This window comes from Salmo salar, chromosome 10 (genome assembly GCF_965601325.2).
Source record: "Salmo salar chromosome 10, fSalSal1, whole genome shotgun sequence".
NCBI classification, from domain to species: domain Eukaryota; kingdom Metazoa; phylum Chordata; class Actinopteri; order Salmoniformes; family Salmonidae; genus Salmo; species Salmo salar.
Genome location: NC_138300.1, coordinates 74,189,345 through 74,210,902, shown reverse-complemented (window position 1 = coordinate 74,210,902; position 21,558 = coordinate 74,189,345). Strand labels below are relative to the sequence as shown.

The following is a 21,558-nucleotide window of genomic DNA, read 5'->3' as shown; positions in this document are numbered from 1 at the left end:
ACGCTCAAGGTCCTAAACGACATCATAACCGGCATCGATAAAAGACAATACTGTGCAGCCTTATTCATCGACCTGGCCAAGGCTTTCGACTCTGCCAATCACTGCATTCTTATCGGCAGACTCAACAGCATTGGTTTCTCAAATGACTGCCTCGCCTGGTTCACCAACTACTTCTCAGACAGAGTTCAGTGTGTCAAATCGGAGGGCCTGTTGTCCGGACCTCTGGCAGTCTCTATGGGGGTGCCACAGGGTTCAATTCTTGGGCCGACTCTCTTCTCTGTATACATCAATGATGTCGCTCTTGCTGCTGGTGATTCTCTGATCCACCTCTACGCAGACGACACCATTCTGTATACTTCTGGCCCTTCTTTGGACACTGTGTTAACTAACCTCCAGATGAGCTTCAATGCCATGCAACACTCTTTCCGTGGCCTCCAACTGCTCTTAAATGTAAGTAAAACTAAATGCATGCTCTTCAACCGATCGCTGCCCGCACCTGCCCGCCCGTCCAGCATCACTACTCTGGACAGTTCTGACTTAGAATATGTGGACAACTACAAATACCTAGGTGTCTGGTTAGACTGTAAAACTCTCCTTCCGGACTCACATTAAGCATCTCCAATCCAAAATTAGATCTAAAATCGGCTTCCTATTTCACAACAAAGCATCCTTCACTCATGCCGCCAAACATACCCTCTTAAAACTGACTATCCTACCAATCCTTGACTTCGGCGATGTCATTTACAAAATAGCATCCAAAACTCTACTCAGCAAATTGGATGCAGTCTATCACAGTGCCATTCGTTTTGTCACCAAAGCCCCATATACGTCCCACCACTGCGACCTGTATGCTCTTGTTGGCTGGCCCTCGCTTCATATTCGTCGGCAAACCCACTGGCTCCAGTTCATCTATAAGTCTTTGCTAGGTAAAGCCCCGCCTTATCTCAGCTCACTGGTCACCATAGCAGCACCCACCCGTAGCACATGCTCCAGCAGGTATATTTCACTGGTCGCCCCCAAAGCCAATTCCTCCTTTGGCCGCCCTTCCTTCCAGTTCTCTGCTGCCAATGACTGGAACGAACTGCAAAAGTCACTGAAGCTGGAGACTCATATCTCCCTCACTAACTTTAAGCATCAGCTGTCAGAGCAGCTTACAGATCATTGCATTTGTAAATAGCCCACCCAACTACCTCATCCCCATATTGTTGTTATTATTTTTTGCTCCTTTGCACCCCAGTATCTCTACTTGCACATTCATCTTCTGCACATCTATCACTCCAGTGTTTAATTGCTAAATTGTAATTATTTCGCCATTATGGCCTATTTATTGCCTTACCTCCCTCATCTTACTTCATTTGCACACACTGTATATAGACTTTTCTATTGTGTTATTGACTGTATGTTTGTTTATTCCATGTGTAACTCTGTGTTGTTGTTTGTGTCGCACTGCTTTGCTTTATCTTGGCCAGGTCGCAGTTGTAAATGAGAACTTGTTCTCAACTGGCCTACCTGGTTAAATAAAGGTGAAACAAAAATAAAAAAAATCTTATCGAAAAATTGTGGGCAAAACTGAAAAAGTGTGCGCGGGCAAGGAGGCCTAAAAACTTGTTTCAGTTACACCAGCTCTGTCAGGAGGAATGGGCCAAAATTCACCCAAACATATTGTGGGAAGCTTGTGGAAGGCTACCCGAAACGTTTAACCCAAGTTAAACAATTTAAAGACAATGCTACCAAATAATAATTGAGTGTATGTAAACTTCTGACCCACTGGGAATGAAATAGAAGCTGAAATAAATTATTCTCTCTACTATTATTCTGACATTTCACATTCTTAAAATAAAGTGGTGATCCTAACTGACCTAAGGCAGGGAATTTTTATTGGGATTGAATGTCAGTAATTGTGAAAAACTGAGTTTAAATGTATTTGGCTAAGGTGTATGTAAACTTTCGACTTTTATATTTATATATGTATATTTATTTAGCAGATGTTATTGCAGGTGTAGCGAAAAAACCCTAACCCTGTAGGTTTACCCAGTAAGTCTTTAAGGGAGAATGTGCTGGTCCCTCCAGGCCTCTGGCTCCGGAGTCGGAGGATCAGACTGAGGGCTTTGAGGTCCACCCGCAACTTTAGGCTACATACACCCAGGAGCTCGCAGAAACACACACATGCAGCTGCCACAGAGGGAACGCTGAAATACAGCATGGCCAGGCTGTAGGCCTGCTCCGCCGCATGACTGAGCCTGACATAGGGAAAAGACATACAACATATTACAATACAATGTGCACTGAGTGCACAAAACATTAAGAACACCTTTCCATGACATAGCCTGACCAGCTGAATGCTATGATCCCTTATTGATGTCACCTGCTAAATACCCTTCAATCAGTGTCGATAAAAAGGAGAAAGGTTAAAGAAAGATTTTTAAGCCTTGAAACAATTGAGATATGGATTGTGTGTGTGCCATTCAGAGGGTGAATGGGCAAGACAAAATATGTAATTGCCTTTGAACAGGCGCACCGGTTTGTGTCGAACTGCAATGCTGCTGGATTTTTCATGCTCAACAGTTTCCCGTGAGTATCAAGAATGGTCCACCACCCAAAGGACATCCAACCAACTTGACACAACTATGGGAAGCATTGGTGTCAACATGGGCCAGCATCCCGGTGGAACGCTTCCGACACATTGTAGAGTTCATGCTACGACGAATTTAGGCTGTTCGAGGGCAAAAGTGGGTGCAACTCAATATTAGGAAGGTATTCCTAATGTTTTTTACACTCAGTGTACATGACTTGTATACCGGGTCGTCCTATATGAATTCAATCGCTTTTTGAACAAAATCTTCTATACATGTTTGCCCATGGTAGAAGAATTCAAGAGAATACTGTCTTAACCGATGACAGGCATTAAACACAAACACCTCAGATGATGTAAAATAGTCTGAGCTACAACATATGCGAAAATGAAGAAAATCTGAGTTTACATGTTTTTTAATAAACTTGAATAAAAATAAATATAATCTAATACTTTGCAAACCCTGTTTGTAAGCCTTCAAATGATATCAAACTCAATGATTTATCTTTTTCAGTGGATGTCACATGGTAGGGTGGCCTTCCCTGTAGCTCAGTTGGTAGAGCATGGTGTTTGCAACGCCAGGGTTGTGGGTTCATTTCCCACGGGGGGCCAGCACAGAAAAAAAATGTATGAAATTGTATGAAATGTATGCGTTCACTACTGTAAGTCGCTCTGGATAAGAGCGTCTGCTAAATGACTAAAATGTAAATGTAAAAAATGTATGCAAAATGGGTCAACTTTGAGCACCTCGATCTCCTGAATGTTTTGGTATTGTTGGGTTGTAATTTGAAATAGTTGCTATATCAGAAGTTAATGGTTATATGTAGAAGGAATGTACATGGCTGCGGTCACTGATAAGGGTGGATAGCTGTGGATTAGTGAGGAATGGGGGGCGAGGTCAGGTCAGGTCACAGGAAGGGAGAAGGAACAGTTTATTACACACATCCCTTCCTGCCTAGCAACAAAGATTTAGTGTTTAGAGAAAAGGAGGAGACTCTGCCTAAAGGGCATATAAATACTTGTGCTAGGGGAAACAGCTGTTTGCAGCTGTTTGACCCAGTGGGTGAATAAACTTGGTTTGAGCTTTGACTAGTTGTCCGTTCTAAATAAACAGAGTAAAAACTAACAGTATTCAGGTCCAAAAAGTATTTTTCTGACCACTTCAACAATGGGCAAACGCATATGGAAAGTTTCATTCAAATTTAAAAAGGTGTATGGTCAAAAAGTGAATGAATTCATACAAAACGACCTGACCGACATATTACAGTATAACATAAAGTAAAATCATGTTCCAGGCAAACATGTTCAACAGGCAGAATAAAGGTTCAAATGAAATACTGAGAACATATGGTGCACAATAAAGGGGTTCATTTGAAGTGAAAAAACTGCAAGAGAGAACTTGGATGTTCAAAATGTGTGCCACCAGGGACTCCCGAGTGGTGCAGTGGTCTAAAGCTGCGCTACTAGAGTTTCTGGGTTCAAGTTCAGGCTCTGTCGCAGCCGGCCGCGACCGGAAGACGGAGACCCATGGGGCGGTGCACAATTGGCCCAGCGTCGTCCGGGTTAGGGGAAGGTTTTGCCGGCAGGGATGTCCTTGTCCCGTTGTGCACTAGCGACTCCTGTGGCGGGCCAGGTGCAGTGTACGCTGACATGGTCACCAGATGCACGGTGTTTCCTCCGACACATTGGTGTGGCTGGCTTCCGGGTTAAATGGGCATTGTGTCAAGAAGCAGTGCGGCTTGGTTGGGTTGTGTTTCGGAGGATGCACGGCTCTCAACCTCCGCCTCTCCCGAGTACGTACGGGAGTTGCAGCGATGAGACAAGACTGTAACTACCAATTGGATACCATAAAATTGGGGAGAAAAAGGGGTAAAAAAATTAAGTGTGCCACCTAAGAGTAACAACGACAACAAAGGGATAAGTGCTTGCCCAAGCCTCTTGTTTTTATGTTGAACAAGTTTCAAATCGTTTGGTTAGTGTCGTTAAGGCACTGAGGAGGAAGGTGTCTGACACTTCGAAATGTAGGCCGGCCTGCTTGTCCCTGATAAACCTCAAAGATCATTGTAGACATCTGAGTGCTTAGTTTTTTGTTTCCTGGCATAGTCATCATGTCCTGAGGTAAGATGTTTTTGGGGATGTACTCAGCTTACTGCAAAACATATTGTCTTTGTAGTGTGCCGTCTATGTAACTCTGATGTCAGTTGAAATTTCCTAACAGAGACCGATATACTCACTGCGACTTCACTTCGTTGGAGTTGGCTAGCTGTTGGACGAGAAACGTTCCGTAGGCAAACGATGGTCGTCCGTGACGCAGATAGTACAGGAAGTCGAGGTTCTCAATGAGGGCGTATTTACTGACGAGGTGAGGACTAGAGAAATGGGGCAGCTCCACTGAGGTCTCTATTGGGGGAATTAAACATGAGATATCACACAATGTTTTCAAGAGACAAATTATTACCAAGACAATCTACAGTCTTCGTTAAACCCTAGGGTACGTCATCCTATGCTAGGTGAGTTACAAAAGCATAAATTGATATTCAGAAGTGAGCTTAAAAAATATATATTTTCCGTGTTCTTTCAGTGAAATACCTACCGGTGGAGCCTAGTGTATTGGCAGACTGCCACCCGAACAGTCGAGATGGATCCAATGGATGTAAAGACTAAAAGGAAAGACAAGTAAAATATATTGTCAGCAAAAATACTTCCGCTGCATACAAAGTCTTTATTTACATTGCACTTAACACCACCATGTACACAGTCCATAACAAGTGCCGTACAAATATTCAGTTTCGGACAAACATTTCCTTTAAAAGCACATTGCTCAGCCTACTCCACAGGTTTCTCCACTTGAATTATGCCCTATTGAAACTATGGGAGGATGGGCTGACATATCTCAACGTATTTTCCAGCATATTAGTGCACTGGTTTCATACCTCATGAGGATAAAAGTGGAGCCATGCATGTCCACCACTCATTAAAGTGATTGCTCCCTGCTGTCTGTAGCCTGAGGGGAAGCTCGCTGTCCGAGCGCTGGCTGTTTAGCCTTTAAGCGGTGAAAAGGCAATTACCATACCACAGCAAAAAAAGTGCAGGCCAGACCAGACATAAGCTATCTGATGCAGACACATTGATGAGTTTCAAGGCTGACGAGTTGCTAATACACACTCAAAGTCAAAGTTTACCTTTGAAGCTGTGATAGTGTGTAGTGTGCCATGCTGTGAATGCAGAGTGTGTGTGTAATGTGCTGTGAAGATGCTGTGTGGTTCTCTATAATGCTATGATTAGAGCCTAGGGCCTTTGTTTGCTCAGTGATGCGCTGAATGCTAATGGTGTACTCAGGACCAAACCCTATTATTCAGTTCCTTTATGCATGTGGTAAGTTACTGTATGATTTATAACACAGCAAACACACACAAGACATTTAGCAAACAGATGATCTGGACGGTATGGATGTGGTAGAGTACCTGCATGAGGTGGTAGACGGAGATATCGGATGAGGTGGCGGTGGTCCCTCGTGGTCCGCTCACAGGGAAGAGCGCTGCCTTGAGCTTGGGGTAGGGGCTCAGGGCCATCTTCAGTAGCTGGGGGTCCACCCTAGACACAGAGCTCCCAGCCCTCTCCCCCTGACTCACCACCTAAACAACACACAGACAGGAAAACTGAAATTCAAATATACCAATCCTGGTGTTTGTGAGTGTGCTCGTTTCGTCCTTGGAAAATCCCTTTAGGCTGGGGTCGGGAGCTGAATTTGTATTTATTAAGGATCCCCATTACTCTTCCTGGGGTACAGAAACATTAAGGCAGTTATATACAGTCGTGGCCAAAAGTTTTGAGAATGACACAAATATGAATTTTCACAAAGTCTGCTGCCTCCGTTTGTATGATGGCAATTTGCATATACTCCAGAACATTATAAAGAGTGATCAGATGAATTACAATTAATTGCAAAGTCCCTCTTCGCCATGCAAATGAACTGAATCCCCCAAAAACATTTCCACTGCATTTCAGCCCTGCCACAAGATGACCAGCTGACATCATGTCAGTGATTCTCTCGTTAACACAGGTGTGAGTGTTGACGAGGACAAGGCTGGAGATCACTCTGTCATGCTGATTGAGTTCGAATAACAGACTGGAAGCTTCAAAAGGAGGGTGGTGCTTGGAATCATTGTTCTTCCTCTGTCAACCATGGTTACCTGCAAGGAAACACGTGCCGTCATCATTGCTTTGCACAAAAAGGGCTTCACAGGCAAGGATATTGCTGCCAGTAAGATTGCACCTAAATCAACCATCGGATCATCAAGAACTTCAAGGAGAGCGGTTCAGTTGTGAAGAAGGCTTCAGGGCGCCCAAGAAAGTCCAGCAAGCGCCAGGACTGTCTCCTAAAATTGATTCAGCTGTGGGATCGGGGCACCACCAGTACAGAGTTTGCTCAGGAATGGCAGCAGGCAAGTGTGAGTGCATCTGCACGCACAGTGTGGCGAAGACCTTTGAAGGATGGCCTGGTGTCAAGAAGGGCAGCAAAGAAGCCACTTCTCTCCAGGAAAAACCATCAGGGACAGACTGATATTCTGCAAAAGGTACAGGGATTGGACTGCTGAGGACTGGGGTAAAGTCATTTTCTCTGATGAATCCCCTTTCCGATTGTTTGGGGCATCCGGAAAAAAGCTTGTCCGGAGAAGACAAGGTGATCGCTAGCATCAGTCCTGTGTCATGCCAACAGTAAAGCATCCTGAGACCATTCATGTGTGGGGTTGCTTCTCAGCCAAGGGAGTGGGCTCACTCACAATTTTGCCTAAGAACACAGCCATGAATAAAGAATGGTACCAACACATCCTCCGAGAGTAACTTCTCCCAACCATCCAGGAACAGTTTGGTGATGAACAATGTCTTTTCAAGCATGACCTTGCCATAAGGCAAAAGTGATAACTAAGTGGCTCAGGGAACAAAACATCGATATTTTGGGTCCATAGCCAGGAAACTCCCCAGACCTTAATCCCATTGAGAACTTGTGGTCAATCCTCAAGAGGCGGGTAGACAAACAAAAACCTACAAATTCTGACAAACTCCAAGCATTGATTATGCAAGAATGGGCTGTCATCAGTCAGGATGTGGCCCAGAAGTTAATTGACAGCATGCCAGGGCGGATTGCAGAGGTCTTGAAAAAGAAATGGTCAACACTGCAAATATTGACTCTTTGCATCAACTTCATGTAATTATCAATAAAAGCCTTTGACACTTATGAAATGCATGTCATTATACTTCAGCATTCCATAGTAACATCTGACAAAAATATCTAAAGACACTGAAGCAGCAAACTTTGTGAAAATTAATATTTGTGTCATTCTCAAAACATTTGGCCACGACTGTACACAGGTATCTACAATACGTGTATTTGTATGCGTGTGTCTGTGCGTCTCGGGGTGGGTGGGGTCAAGGAACCTACGGACAACAGTAGGCGAATGATACACTGTTTTGTTTGCACATTAATGTGCTATCTATGTGCCTGTCCGTTCTCAGGACAACAATACCATGAGGTTTAGTTCCATGTCAATTTATCTTCCTCATAACACTAGATGTTTGTTTTGCTGTTTTATAAAAGGAAGAGATAAACATTAGTAAAGTGGCCAACACATAAATAGGCATTACTCTCTCCCTTTTTCCACACAGTTTTTGCTTCTTAAAAAAAAAAAAAAATCTTATTAAATAAGTTTAGTATACATTTTCTTTGTAAATTTAACCCATTTCGATTTTCTTTAGGAGGGGAGGGGGAACCACACAAACCCCAGCTACAGAGCATATGGGGTGGGAAATGCGGTTTTCATATTGTACATGGGGAGCTGTGGGTTAGGAAGTGCACAGATAGGGCTCAACCTGTGCAGAGCACAAGGCCCTTTGCTTTTCCAGTATCTAACGTGCCCTTTTGGGTGGTGGCAGTGCTTAATTTGAGCCAGATCCTGTTTGGCACCTCAGTTTTGGAATGTTTCGTTCTGGAATCCATTTGCTAGGATCCGGTACCTCTTGTAACATAAAACATAATTTTTACTGTTTGCAAAGTAAAAATTACAATAAAAGCAATCAGAGTTCATTCAAGTTGATCCTATGTAATTCTCCTGGCTGCCCCCTAAAAAACGTAATGTGAAAACAGTGCCTGAAATTCTAAGAATTGATTAGTGTTGGGCTGGCCCGGGTTTATGTTTTGCACAACATTGTAGCCTATATAAACCAACGCATGGCCATTGCTGTGGTGAGAGAGAGAAGTGCGCCTGTATTTCTCACAGAACCAGAATGAGATTCACTTTCTATGATGTCTCTCCCTGCTCTGATAGAAATAAGCATGCAACTCTCATCTCTCCAGCGTTGCACTTAATCATTTATTTCCTTACAGAATCACAGCCGTGTTAAGGGTGCTGGAGCTATCGCAGCACCACTGATAAATGTAAATACATTTGCCAAAGTTATGGAATTACTGCTGTCAACCAATACAGGCCTTTTGCAAGATTTCATATACAACAGCAGGGAAACAAAGATCCTGCTGAAAAGGGAAGACTAATCTGTCTGTAGGCTACCAAGTTATCAACTTTCAAATTGACCTATTGAGCAAACAGCGTTGTTTTACAAAGTAAAACAAGAGAGATAAGCTTTTGGCATGAGCGCATTGGCCATCGCCGGTGAGTGAGCTGCGCAACATTGGGTGAGTCAGTGAAACTGGATAGCTTTTTTAGGACTATAAAATCCTCCTCATATAGTACAGTATGTGTGTCTCCATAGGCTATTGATGGATTTAAGACAAGGTCGTTTTCATTGATCTCAGATTCTCAATTTGTCAGTGTCAAAGTATAACCTGTCATTTTGATCCTTTGTGCTAAAGTCTCCAGTCATCTAAAATGATGTAGAATTGTATGAAATGCTTTTATAAAAGTGACCCATGACCACTAAAAATGTTCCCCATGAGCGCAACTTCTGCAAGCGCCTCTCTCTACTCTACTGGTCTATGCCAGTACGCAAAAGCAATGATAATGCAAGCAATGCTTTATTAGAAAAGTGATTTTTCTTTCATGTGTTCCCCCGGCACCTCCCAATTTACAAATTAAGCGCTGGGTGGTGGTATAATTCCCCCCAAACATGTTTTCATCTTTTTTTTAATTGTAATTGTTGTTTAGAACCCACTGACCGCAAGTCATCATGAAGTTGTCAAGTTTGCAACCCTCTACCCCGTCCGTTGGTTGCGCTTATTGATCTGCCCTGTTCGGAGCTCATGCGGATGCACCTTTTCCGCAGTCTGAAAACCTGCTCCAGGACCTCAGACTGGGGAGAAGGTTCACCTTCCAACGGGACAACGACCCTAAGCACACAGCCAAAACAATGCAGGAGTGGCTTCGGGACAAGTCTCTGAATGTCCTTGAGTGGCCCAGCCAGAGCCCGGACCTGAACATCTCTGGAAAGATCTGAAAATAGCTGTGCAGTGACGCTCCCCATCCAACCTGACAGAGTTTGGAAAAAGTGAAGAGGTCTGAATGCTTTCCGAATGCACTGTATATTTAGTAGGCTATTGATGGATTCTGGGTTCTAACTCCTAAACTTGGGATAGGGTAAATTATCAGGTATCATATTGAAATATTGGGTGCTTAGGTTTAGAGGGTCTACATCAGAAGTTAATGGTTATCTGTAGGAGGAAGGTATACAGTGTGTGCAATTAAGCTTGGAATGTACTGAGTGTAGGGAAAGCGATCACGTGGCAGGTACTGATAAGGGGAGAGAGCCGTGGATTAGTGATGAAGGGGGTTGAGGTCAGGTCAGGTCACGTTAAGGGAAAAATAACAGTTTATTGCCCATATCACTTATTTTACTGCCTAGCAATGAAGATACAATGTTTAGCGAGAAGGAGGAGACTCCACCCAAAGTGGGGTACAAATACCACCAGCTGTTCGATCCTTTGAGAAGAATAAAGATGACGGCAACTTTATCAAATCATTATTTTCTCTATTACCAGATTTGAACTCCCGTTATCTGATTCTGGGTGGGGACTTTAATTGTTTTTTTGAATCCGGTACTTAACCGTTTAACAAATAATATCCCACAGGACTCAGGATATTATGTCTTCTTTAGAACAGTTTGGTGTCTTTGATTTGTGGCAGCAGTTAGATCCCACAGAAAAACAATACTATTTTTTTTCTCCAGTCCACCACTATTTTTCACATATTGACTACTTCGTTGTTGATGATAAAACTGCATCTAGTCATATCCGATCACGCCCCCCTAGTACTACCGTCAGTACTACCATGAAAAATAAGCCTCATAAAACATGGCGTTCTGTGCCGCTCTCTGAGCATAATTTCATTAACTTTGTCTCAGAACAGGTACAGCTTTTCTTAGAAATAAAAAAATCAGAGGACACTTCACCCAGCCATTTATGGGAAACATTGAAAGCATATATTAGAGGGCAAATCATTTATGTAACCAACAGTAATAAAGAGCGATCCAAGGACTTCAAAATGGATATCAAAAGGGAGAACTTTCTGACAGACCAACAGTACGTTGAGCACCCCTCGCCAGGGGTACACAATAACAAGCTTAAATAAAAAAAAAATGGACTTTGATCTCATCAACAAATCAGGTTGAGATTATGCTTCTGAAGATCCGTCATTTGGTTAACAAGCAAACAAACTTTAAGCCCGTCAACTGTGTCAAACTACTGCATCTCAATTCATTTCACAAATCTGCACACAATCTGATGGTATATGAAGTGATCATTCAGAGATTAATAATGAATTTAAGAATTTGTACTCCACTCTTTACCAGTCTGAATCCAATGGGAATGGTTGTGAAACAATTTTTTTCAAGATCTGCCAATGCTGACTTTGAACCAAACTGTAAAATCAGGATTAGATGCTCAACAGGCCATCGCCTGTCTTCAAATGGTCTACTAAGTAAACATATGGAGTTTGTTAAAGATGGTCATACCATGGATCATTTAGCTATTTGATTTCGAGGTTTAGGACCCATTTTTGTTTATGACATATTGAATTGGGCCTTCACTACTATAGCCCATAGAAACGCATTGAATAACACATTAAATAATAAGGAATAAGGTTTTGAAGTGTCTCTCCTATAATGAGATTGTCACATACATACTGTCACATACACACAGAGTAGACTACTGTATGATTACTGAGATTACATTTACCTACAGAAATACATGCTGAGATGCTGATATTAACATAGGGTAAATACATGCTGATATTTACTCCTGCAGTTACGATAGATACCATAATAAGCAATCTTTTTTCCACTTTAGTTGCAGAGATTCAGAGAGGGCTGCAGTCTTTGGAGAGTGCTGCAAACCAGATTAGTAGAGCATACACAGATATACTGTAGATCCAGACGTAGCAGAGTTGCTGAGGGAGGATGACGATGCTGTCATAGACATTCATCTATCGTTTGATGGCACTTGGCACAAGAGGAGGGATTGGATTCACTTCCAACTACGGGAATAGGTGTGTGCATAGACATTGCAACAGGTCCAGTGATAGACTATGAAGTGTCGTCTTCATACTGCCATGCATGTGTGATGAAAAGGAAAATAGGGTTTACTGAGGAGGAGTTCAGGGAATGGAAGGAGTCACATGCAGATGACTGTGCCGAAAACTTCTCAGGGTCTAGCAAAGTAATAGAGCAGGAAGCAGCAAAATGCATGTGGGCCAGACCAGTCAGTCGCCACCGCATTTGTTACACAGAAATGCCCTCAGATGGTGACTACTTCATAAAGTTGTCACATTAGATCCCTACCCAGGAATTGAGATACAGTGCCCTGCAAAAGTATTCATCCCCCTTGGCGTTTTTCCTATTTTGTTGCATTACAACCTGTAATTTAAATGTATTTTTATTTGGATTTCAGGTAATGGACATACACAAAATAGTTCAAATTGGTGAAGTGAAATGAAAATAAATAACTTGCTTAAAAAATATATACGCTGCTCAAAAAAATAAAGGGAACACTTAAACAACACAATGTAACTCCAAGTCAATCACACTTCTGTGAAATCAAACTGTCCACTTAGGAAGCAACACTGATTGACAATAAATTTCACATGCTGTTGTGCAAATGGAATTGACAACAGGTGGAAATTATAGGCAATTAGCAAGACACCCCCAATAAAGGAGTGGTTCTGCAGGTGGGGACCACATACCACTTCTCAGTTCCTATGCTTCCTGGCTGATGTTTTGGTCACTTTTGAATGCTGGCGGTGCTTTCACTCTAGTGGTAGCATGAGATGGAGTCTACAACCCACACAAGTGCCTCAGGTAGTGCAGCTCATCCAGGATGGCACATCAATGCGAGCTGTGGCAAGATGGTTTGCTGTGTCTGTCAGCGTAGTGTCCAGAGCATGGAGGCGCTACCAGGAGACAGGCCAGTACATCAGGAGATGTGGAGGAGGCCGTAGGAGGGCAACAACCCAGCAGCAGGACCGCTACCTCTGCCTTTGTGCAAGGAGGAGCAGGAGAAGCACTGCCAGAGCCCTGCAAAATGACCTCCAGCAGGCCACAAATGTGCATGTGTCTGCTCAAACGGTCAGAAACAGACTCCATGAGGGTGGTATGTGGGCCCGACATCCACAGGTGGGGGTTGTGCTTACAGCACAACACCGTGCAGGACGTTTGGCATTTGCCAGAGAACACCAAGATTGGCAAATTCGCCACTGGCGCCCTGTGCTCTTCACAGATGAAAGCAGGTTCACACTGAGCACGTGACAGACGTGACAGAGTCTGGAGACGCCGTGGAGAACGTTCTGCTGCCTGCAACATCCTCCAGCATGACCGGTTTGGCGGTGGGTCAGTCATGGTGTGGGGTGGCATTTCTTTGGGGGGACGCACAGCCCTCCATGTGCTCGCCAGAGGTAGCCTGACTGCCATTAGGTACCGAGATGAGATACTTAGACCCCTTGTGAGACCATATGCTAGTGCGGTTGGCCCTGGGTTCCTCCTAATGCAAGACAATGCTAGACCTCATGTGGCTGGAGTGTGTCAGCAGTTCCTGCAAGAGGAAGGCATTGATGCTATTGACTGGCCCGCCCGTTCCCCAGACCTGAATCCAATTGAGCACATCTGGGACATCATGTCTCGCTCCATCCACCAACGCCACGTTGCACCACAGACTGTCCAGGAGTTGGCGGATGCTTTAGTCCAGGTCTGGGAGGAGATCCCTCAGGAGACCATCCGCCACCTCATCAGGAGCATGCCAGGCATTGTAGGGAGGTTATACAGGCACGTGGAGGCCACACACACTACTGAGCCTCATTTTGACTTGTTTTAAGGACATTACATCAAAGTTGGATCAGCCTGTAGTGTGGTTTTCCACTTTAATTTTGAGTGTGACTCCAAATCCAGACCTCCATGGGTTGATAAATTGGATTTCCATTGTGATTTTGTTGTCAGCACATTCAACTACGTAAAGAAAAAAGAATTTAATAAGATTATTTCTTTCGTTCAGATCTAGGATGTGTTGTTTAAGTGTTCCCTTTATTTTTTTGAGCAGTATATTAAAATTAAAAACAGAAAAGTTGAGGGCATATGTATTCACCCCCTTTGCTATGAAGCCCCTAAATAAGATCTGGTGCAACCAATTACCTTCAGAAGTCACATAATTCGTTAAATAAGGTTCACCTGTGTGCAATCTAAGTCACATGATCTGTCACATGATCTCAGGATATATACACCTGTTCTGAAAGGCCCCAGAGTCTGCAACACCACTAAGCAAGGGACAACACCAAGAAAGCAGAACCATGAAGACCAAGGAGCTTTCCAAACAGGTCAGGGACAAAGTCATGGAGAAGTACAGATCAGGGTAGGGTTATAGAAAAATATCAGAATTTTTGAACTTCCCACGGAGCACCATTAACCTGTTATGGCTTTGGCAGTATTTTCACGGCCGGATAAAAAACGTACCCGATTTAATCTGATTATTACTCCTGCCCAGAAACTAGAATATGCATATAATTATTGGCTTTGGATAGAAAACACCCTAAAGTTTCTAAAACTGTTTGAATGGTGTCTGTGAGTATAACAGAACTCATATGGCAGGCAAAAACCTGAGAAGATTCCTTACAGGAAGTGACCTGTCTGAAAGTTCTTGTTCATTTTGGCTCTTTTTATTGAAGACTGAGGATCTTTGCTGTAACGTGACACTTCCTACGGCTCCCATAGGCTCTCAGAACCCGGGAAAAAGCTGAATGATATCGAGGCAGCCTCTGTCTGAAACACATTATCGCCTTTGGTAAGTGGCCGATCAGAGGACAATGGGCTTAGGCGCGTGCACGAGTCGACCACATGCTTTATTTTCTTTCGGCTTTTTACCTAAACGCAGATTCCCGGTCGGAATATTATCGCTTTTTTACGAGAAAAATGGCATAAAAATTGATTTTAAACAGCGGTTGACATGCTTCGAAGTACGGTAATGGAATATTGTGTCGTGTCGTGCTCGTCACCCTTCTTTACCATTCGGATAGTGTCTTGAATGCACGAACAAAACGCCGCTATTTGGATATAACAATGGATTATTTGGGACCAAACCAACATTTGTTATTGAAGTAGAAGTCCTGGGAGTGCATTCTGACGAAGAACAGCAAAGGTAATAACATTTTTCTTATAGTAAATCTGACTTTGGTGAGTGCTAAACTTGCTGGGTGTCTAAATAGCTAGCCCTGTGATGCCGGGCTATCTACTGAGAATATTGCAAAATGTGCTTTCACCGAAAAGCTATTTTAAAATCGGACATAGCGAGTGCATAGAGGAGTTCTGTATCTATAATTCTTTAAATAATTGTTATGTTTTTTGTGAACGTTTATCGTGAGTAATTTTGTAAATTCACCGGAAGTTTGCGGGGGGTATGCTAGTTCTGAACGTCATATGCTAATGTAAAAAGCTGGTTTTTGATATAAATATGAACTTGATTGAACAAAACATGCATGTATTGTATAACATAATACTCTGCTGACATAATCTAATGTTTTGCTTTCGTTGTAAAGCCTTTTTGAAATCGGACAGTGTGGTTAGATAAAGGAGAGTCTTGTCTTTAAAATGGTGTAAAATAGTCATATGTTTGAAAAATTGAAGTTTTTGTATTTTTGAGGAATTTGTCATTCGCGCCACGCCCATCATTGGCTATTGGAGCAGGTGTTCCGCTAGCGGAACGTCTAGATGTAAGAGGTTAAATCCATTATTAAAAAAATTGTATGCCAACAAACCTACCAAAACTCACGGACCAAGGCACGGAGGACATTAATCAGAGAGGCAACAAAGCGACCAAAGATAACCCTGAAGGAGTTGTCCACAGCGGAGTTTGGAGTATCTGTCCATAGGACCACTTTAAGCCGTACACTCCACAGAGCTGGGCTTTATGGAAGAGTGGCCAGAAAACAGCCATTGCTTAAAGAAATAAATAAGCAAACACATTTGGTGTTTGCCAAAAGGCACGTGGGAGACTACCCAACCATATGGAAGAAGGTACTCTGGTCAGATGAGAGTAAAATTGAGCTTTTTGGCCATCAAGGAAAATGCTATGTCTGGCGCAAACCCAACACCTCTCATCACCCCGAGAACACCATCCCCACAGTGAAGCATGGTGGTGGCAGCATCATGCTGTGGGGATGTTTTTCCATCGGCAGGGACAGGGAAACAGGTCAGAATTGAAGGAATGGTGGACGGCGCTAAATACAGGGAAATTCTTGAGAGGAAATCAGTTTCAGTCTCCAGAGATTTGAGTCTGTGACGAAGGTTCACCTTCCAGCAGGACAATGACCCTAAGCATACTGCTAAAGCAACAATTGAGTGGTTTAAGGGGAAACATTTAAATGTCTTGGAATGGCCTAGTCAAAGCCCAGACCTCAATCCAATTGAGAGTCTGTGGTATGACTTAAAGATTGCTGTACACCAGCGGAACCCATCCAACTTGAAGGAGCTGGAGCAGCTTTGCCTTGAAGAATGGGCAAAAATCCCAGTGTCTAGATGTGCCAAGCTTATAGAGAGATACCACAAAAGACTTGCAGCTGTAATTGCTGCAAAAGGTGGCTCTACAAAGTATTGACTTTGAGGGGTGAATAGTTATGCACGCCCAAGTTTTCAGTTTTTTTGTCTCATTTCTTGTTTGTTTCACATTAAAAAATATTTTGCATCTTCAAAGTGGTAGGCGTGTTGTTTAAATCAAATGACACAAACCCCCCAAAAATGTATTTTAATTCCAGTTTGTAAGGCAACAAAATAGGAAAAATGCCAAGGGGGGTGAATACTTTCGCAAGCCACTGTATGGAAACTGGAATGCATCAATCATGCCCACAAGAGGATGGGAACATCTCTATGTAAACTTAATGCAGAAATACGCCTTGGGGGCAGAGGTGTATGGAAACTTACTTCACTAAAATGTAAGAGTCTACAAAACTATTTCAGGAGTGCAATTCTTGACATCAAGGGTGATGTAGAGAGCAAGAAGACTGCCATCTGGGCTGGTCTTCTCCATTCCATGTCAACAGACGAAACCCCTAATCACGGCAGATGCTCATCATCTTGGTGCTGGTACCAGCGAGCCCTAGAAAATGGTTAGAATCCACCCAGTCACAAAAAACTATCTAGGCCATACATTTTTTAATCGAGAGGTTGCACGGAAAATGGTGCCTGTATACCATAGGATGTCAAATGACAACCTCAAAAGAATGCAACATGGAGGAACCCAGAATGCATAAACTCCACCTTGTGGGCAAAAGCCGCATTGATGCAGTAGCCACATTCAACAAGGGTACCACTATTATATCAAAGGTGATGGACAGATTGTGACTTGACAGAACTTTGATGACACTGGATGCAATCAGGGAGGATGATGAGATGCGTATTGTGAGAGCTGATGCTGCTTCAACAGTGTGTGTCAAGCGTAGCGCAGGTCCCAAGGCAGTCGAAAAAGTCAACAGGCACCAGCAACAACTTAAAGAGGGTCTTACATATGAGGCATGCATAACTTATTAATCACTGACCATGCAAATTTCACCAGCCTTTTAAATTACAAATTGAGCAATATGCTATACGCATTTGCCCAACACTATGCATATTTACCATGTGATGTGCTAGTGTATTTGTAAAAAGTGTATTCATTGTCAATTTAAAAATAACATAAGAGATTAATTAATGTTACAAAAACAGACATATTTATGGAAAATACATGTTAACTGCATTCACTTATCTTTATCTGCCATTTTCTCAAAATGACCGGTTTCCCATGCGCTAAGTCAATTTTTCTCAGCCTTCAAAGGAAGTACATTTACATTATTCCACACACTGGTTCTTAGGACTTATAGCCAGACTTGTCCAGAGGATTTATTTTAGATCTTGTGTAATTTAGATTTTAAGTGCCATTTTATCTGTAAATCTATGCAAAATGTGCATCTGTCATACGTGTGAATAGTGTTTTTTGTAAATAAATCCATGAAATAACCATATTTATTTGATAAACTATTCTTGGTAAGTCTGGGTGTGTTATCACAATAAAACAAAACAAAAATCACTCTGACTTGAATCAATGTGGTGAAAAATTGATTTTCGTGACATGCAAATGTAGAAAATAGTTCTGCAATGTAGAAAATCCAATAACAAGATGTGGGGACAAACTTATTTTGAAACAAATAGGGAATTATTTAACAGAAGTGCAAAAGTGGCAATATATTTGGCCGCAACTGTATAAGGATCATTTAGTTACTATATAATAACAGCCTGCAGGACCCCGGTAGGCCTTCTACTTGAGTTATTCAATGAAAGGGGGCAGCACTAAGCTAGCCTGAAACATCACTACCTGGAGTACCTCAAATTGTGCATGTTATGTCTCCATGAGACGCCATCTTAAAAGCTACAATATGTAACTTTTTGGCAAACCTGACCAAATTCACATAGAAATGGGAGTTATAGATCTGTCATTCGCATTGAAATTAAGTCTAATAAGCAATAAATCTGTTCTATGTGCACCATTTCTATACTTCCCATGCTTATGTTTTTGTCTTTTACTTTCGGTTTTGTACACTAGCTTCAAACAGCTAAAAATACAATATATTTGGTTATTGAAAAGATATAGCACAGCGATTTAGAAGATACAATGATTCTCTACTTTTGCCACAAACTGAAATTATGCAAACTATTAGAATTTTTGCAATCAGTAAATGGCGGAGTGATTTCTGCATACTGCACCTTTAACCGACTTAATTTGATTTCAATGCACTGTTGAGTCTTCACATAGGAATGAATGGTGTCACGTTCTACACGTCATATCTAGTCATTGGGCATACCCAATAAAAACATGAGCATTGAAAGTTGGTTGTTTTGTTGTGATCATTTTGCTATACTGTATGAGTCAATAGATTAGGTTTTGTCTTGCTCTGATGGAGCTGTTCACCTTTTGGCCAATAGCCTGGTGGAACCAGCATGATCACCGCATTCCAAAAATGGCCACTGTGGGAAATAAAACGAACTTATGCATGAAATTCCTGTTTCCTGCCTAGGAAATCGCTGAAGGCAGAATTATAAGGTGAAATACCCTCATGCAGTTATCACATAGCATCACGCAGTTACCATATATAAGGCTTTTGAGGAGAGAAAAGGTCCAGACCTGGTCGATGCCACCCGGGGCAAACATGATGGTAGCGAGGGCCAGAAGACTGTGTCCTTCCAGGAGCATGCTGCTAACCATGGCCTGGCTGCCTGGGATGAGGACCTGGGCACTGGTCAGACTGGCCTGGAACACGCGTTCTGGATCTACAGGACAGAGACACACAATTATTTAATGGTTATTAATGACTCGTCAAACTACATGTCACAAACTTTTCATTGTCATTTTGAAAAAGTTCAAAAACAAATACGACTGCATGACATCAGCAGCCTGGTGTTCCAAATAGCATACCTGCTCTATACCAATAAACCCATCCGTTTAAAAATGTATTTAGGATATGCTAATCTAGCCAGGAAACTGAAAGCAACTTTCCAACAGTGTTTTAGTTCGTTGTTAGCATGCTAGACAGTTCAAATGATGACCCGAACATATGACAATGTTTAGACTGTAAACAACTTTTATTTTAACAGAAATGTAGAACTTCTTGATGCTGTCAAAATCAGGTTATCCTAACAATGGTCCCAACAACAGGTTCAAAGTTGAAAATATTTCATGCCTATGCAACAAGGAAAATGACAGTCGCATCGACAGTCTACAGACAGTCGGCATGAGTATAAATTCAATGTAGTTTTGGCCAATGACACTTGTCGCATTCTAATGGTCTAGAGACATTACGTAAGACGGACTATAAATCAACCTTAAGGTAGTCTAAGCACCAAAAATAAAACATGACATACCACTATTAGGTTCAAAATAAACAGACTAAAAAACTCACGGATGCTTAATGAAGCTCAAACCAAGTTTATTCACCCACTGGGTCATACATCTGCATAAGACATAGAACATATTCACACAAACACTGACATTTAACCCTTTCTCCTATGCTGAGCCCCTCCTTACACATCTGGACAGCCAATACACCTCTGTTGCTATCCAGAAGTTATTCCTCACTTCTCCCCAACTCATGGCTGTCATGGTGACTGGTACCAGACTCTCTTCTCCTCCCATAGGATCCCTGATGGCTAACAATAACATATCCTGACAATGTAAACGTTATACATTACCCTCTATCCCTCAGTGAAATGAATAAGTATATTTAATGATTTCAAAGGTTAAGAAATCAGAACCCATCACCACATAACTAAAACTGCCATACCTGAGAGGTCTCTGGTAATCTCTTGCATTTTCACCAGCATTTCAAACCACGGGTGACTTTCATATAGACCATTATCAGCAAGGACAGGGCAATTCCTGGGGGTCAATCTAAATACAAAGAAAGAAAACAAAGATGGAGCATGAGCTATAAAAACATACAGTATATTTCACGAATGCAGTGTCATCAGAGCCGCAAATAGCTTCAATTGGAAATTGTTTGTTTGACAATTGAAAATACTTTCAAAACCATGATCAGTAAGCGCCTAATACAAGAAATACAATACATTAGCTGAATCTCAAACCGAACACAAGTCAATCTCAACGGTTAGTTGTCGAGTGATCGAGGGCTCCACTGTGTCTTTCAGCAGCCTCTCTACTAAGAGGGAATCCTGTGCCAACTCGGCGCCCGAGACAGCAAGTTCTAAACACGAATCTTAGCGTGTTACCTTGCAACTACAAAGCCACTCCTAAAGAGAAATAGATTTGTTTTATTGTCACATACACCGGAGCAAATTGTTTTACAAGGTGAGCCAAAGTAAATTAGGGTGAAGTGCCTTGCTCAAGGGCACAAAGACCTTGTTGGCTTGGGAATTTGAACCAGAGACCTTTTGGTTACTGGCCCAATGCTCAAACCGCTGGGCTACCTGCCGCCCTCAAAACAGTCTGAATGAATCATCAAGAAATCTATAATTAATTTAAACATTTTTGCATCATGAGGATGCTCGATACCACGCTGTCTCGCGAAAACAATGATGTGACAATGTGAATAGATTGTTAACGTAGCTAGAACGAGCTGTGGCTCAAAGCTGCCTCAAACATTTTCAGTCATTCACGCTTGCCATACAGAGTTGAAATATCTAGCCAATACAATTTTTATTTAATAACAATGCTTGTGAACTTCAGAGCTGTAACAATTGTACAATTTGTCTTCTTAAAGTATAAACGCATACTAGTAGTAGTCATCGCTCCTGCTTGTCAGTCTACACATTCTGGGTGATGCGACGGTGATGCAAAGTCATCATCTTACTGGCGAGCTCGCTATTGCTGATCACCGTTCTCAAAACTTGTCATACGTTGCACATCTCACGCTACAAGAGCATTGTGCCGACAAAGACGGGATCGGTAGCCCTCAGATTGTGTCTCTGACCTGCTCTCATTAAACGAGCGTTGATGACGGCCGAGCGTTGAGTAGGCA

At 42.3% G+C, this 21,558-nt stretch overlaps 1 protein-coding gene across 3 annotated transcripts in view; it reads right to left on the bottom strand.

Moving 5' to 3' along the window:
• The window catches only part of spg11 (SPG11 vesicle trafficking associated, spatacsin), an 89,859-nt gene that overhangs the window by 29,758 nt on the left and 38,543 nt on the right, over window positions 1-21,558 (bottom strand). For all 3 annotated transcript variants that reach the window (XM_014123970.3, XM_014123972.3, XM_014123971.3), the window contains exons 17-22: window positions 20,365-20,471; window positions 19,209-19,354; window positions 6,037-6,207; window positions 5,166-5,232; window positions 4,807-4,972; window positions 2,032-2,240 (exon numbers count right to left, since the gene is read on the bottom strand). In XM_014123970.3, the coding sequence (XP_013979445.3) occupies window positions 2,032-2,240; window positions 4,807-4,972; window positions 5,166-5,232; window positions 6,037-6,207; window positions 19,209-19,354; window positions 20,365-20,471 (866 nt within the window). The remainder of the gene's footprint in view (window positions 1-2,031; window positions 2,241-4,806; window positions 4,973-5,165; window positions 5,233-6,036; window positions 6,208-19,208; window positions 19,355-20,364; window positions 20,472-21,558) is intronic.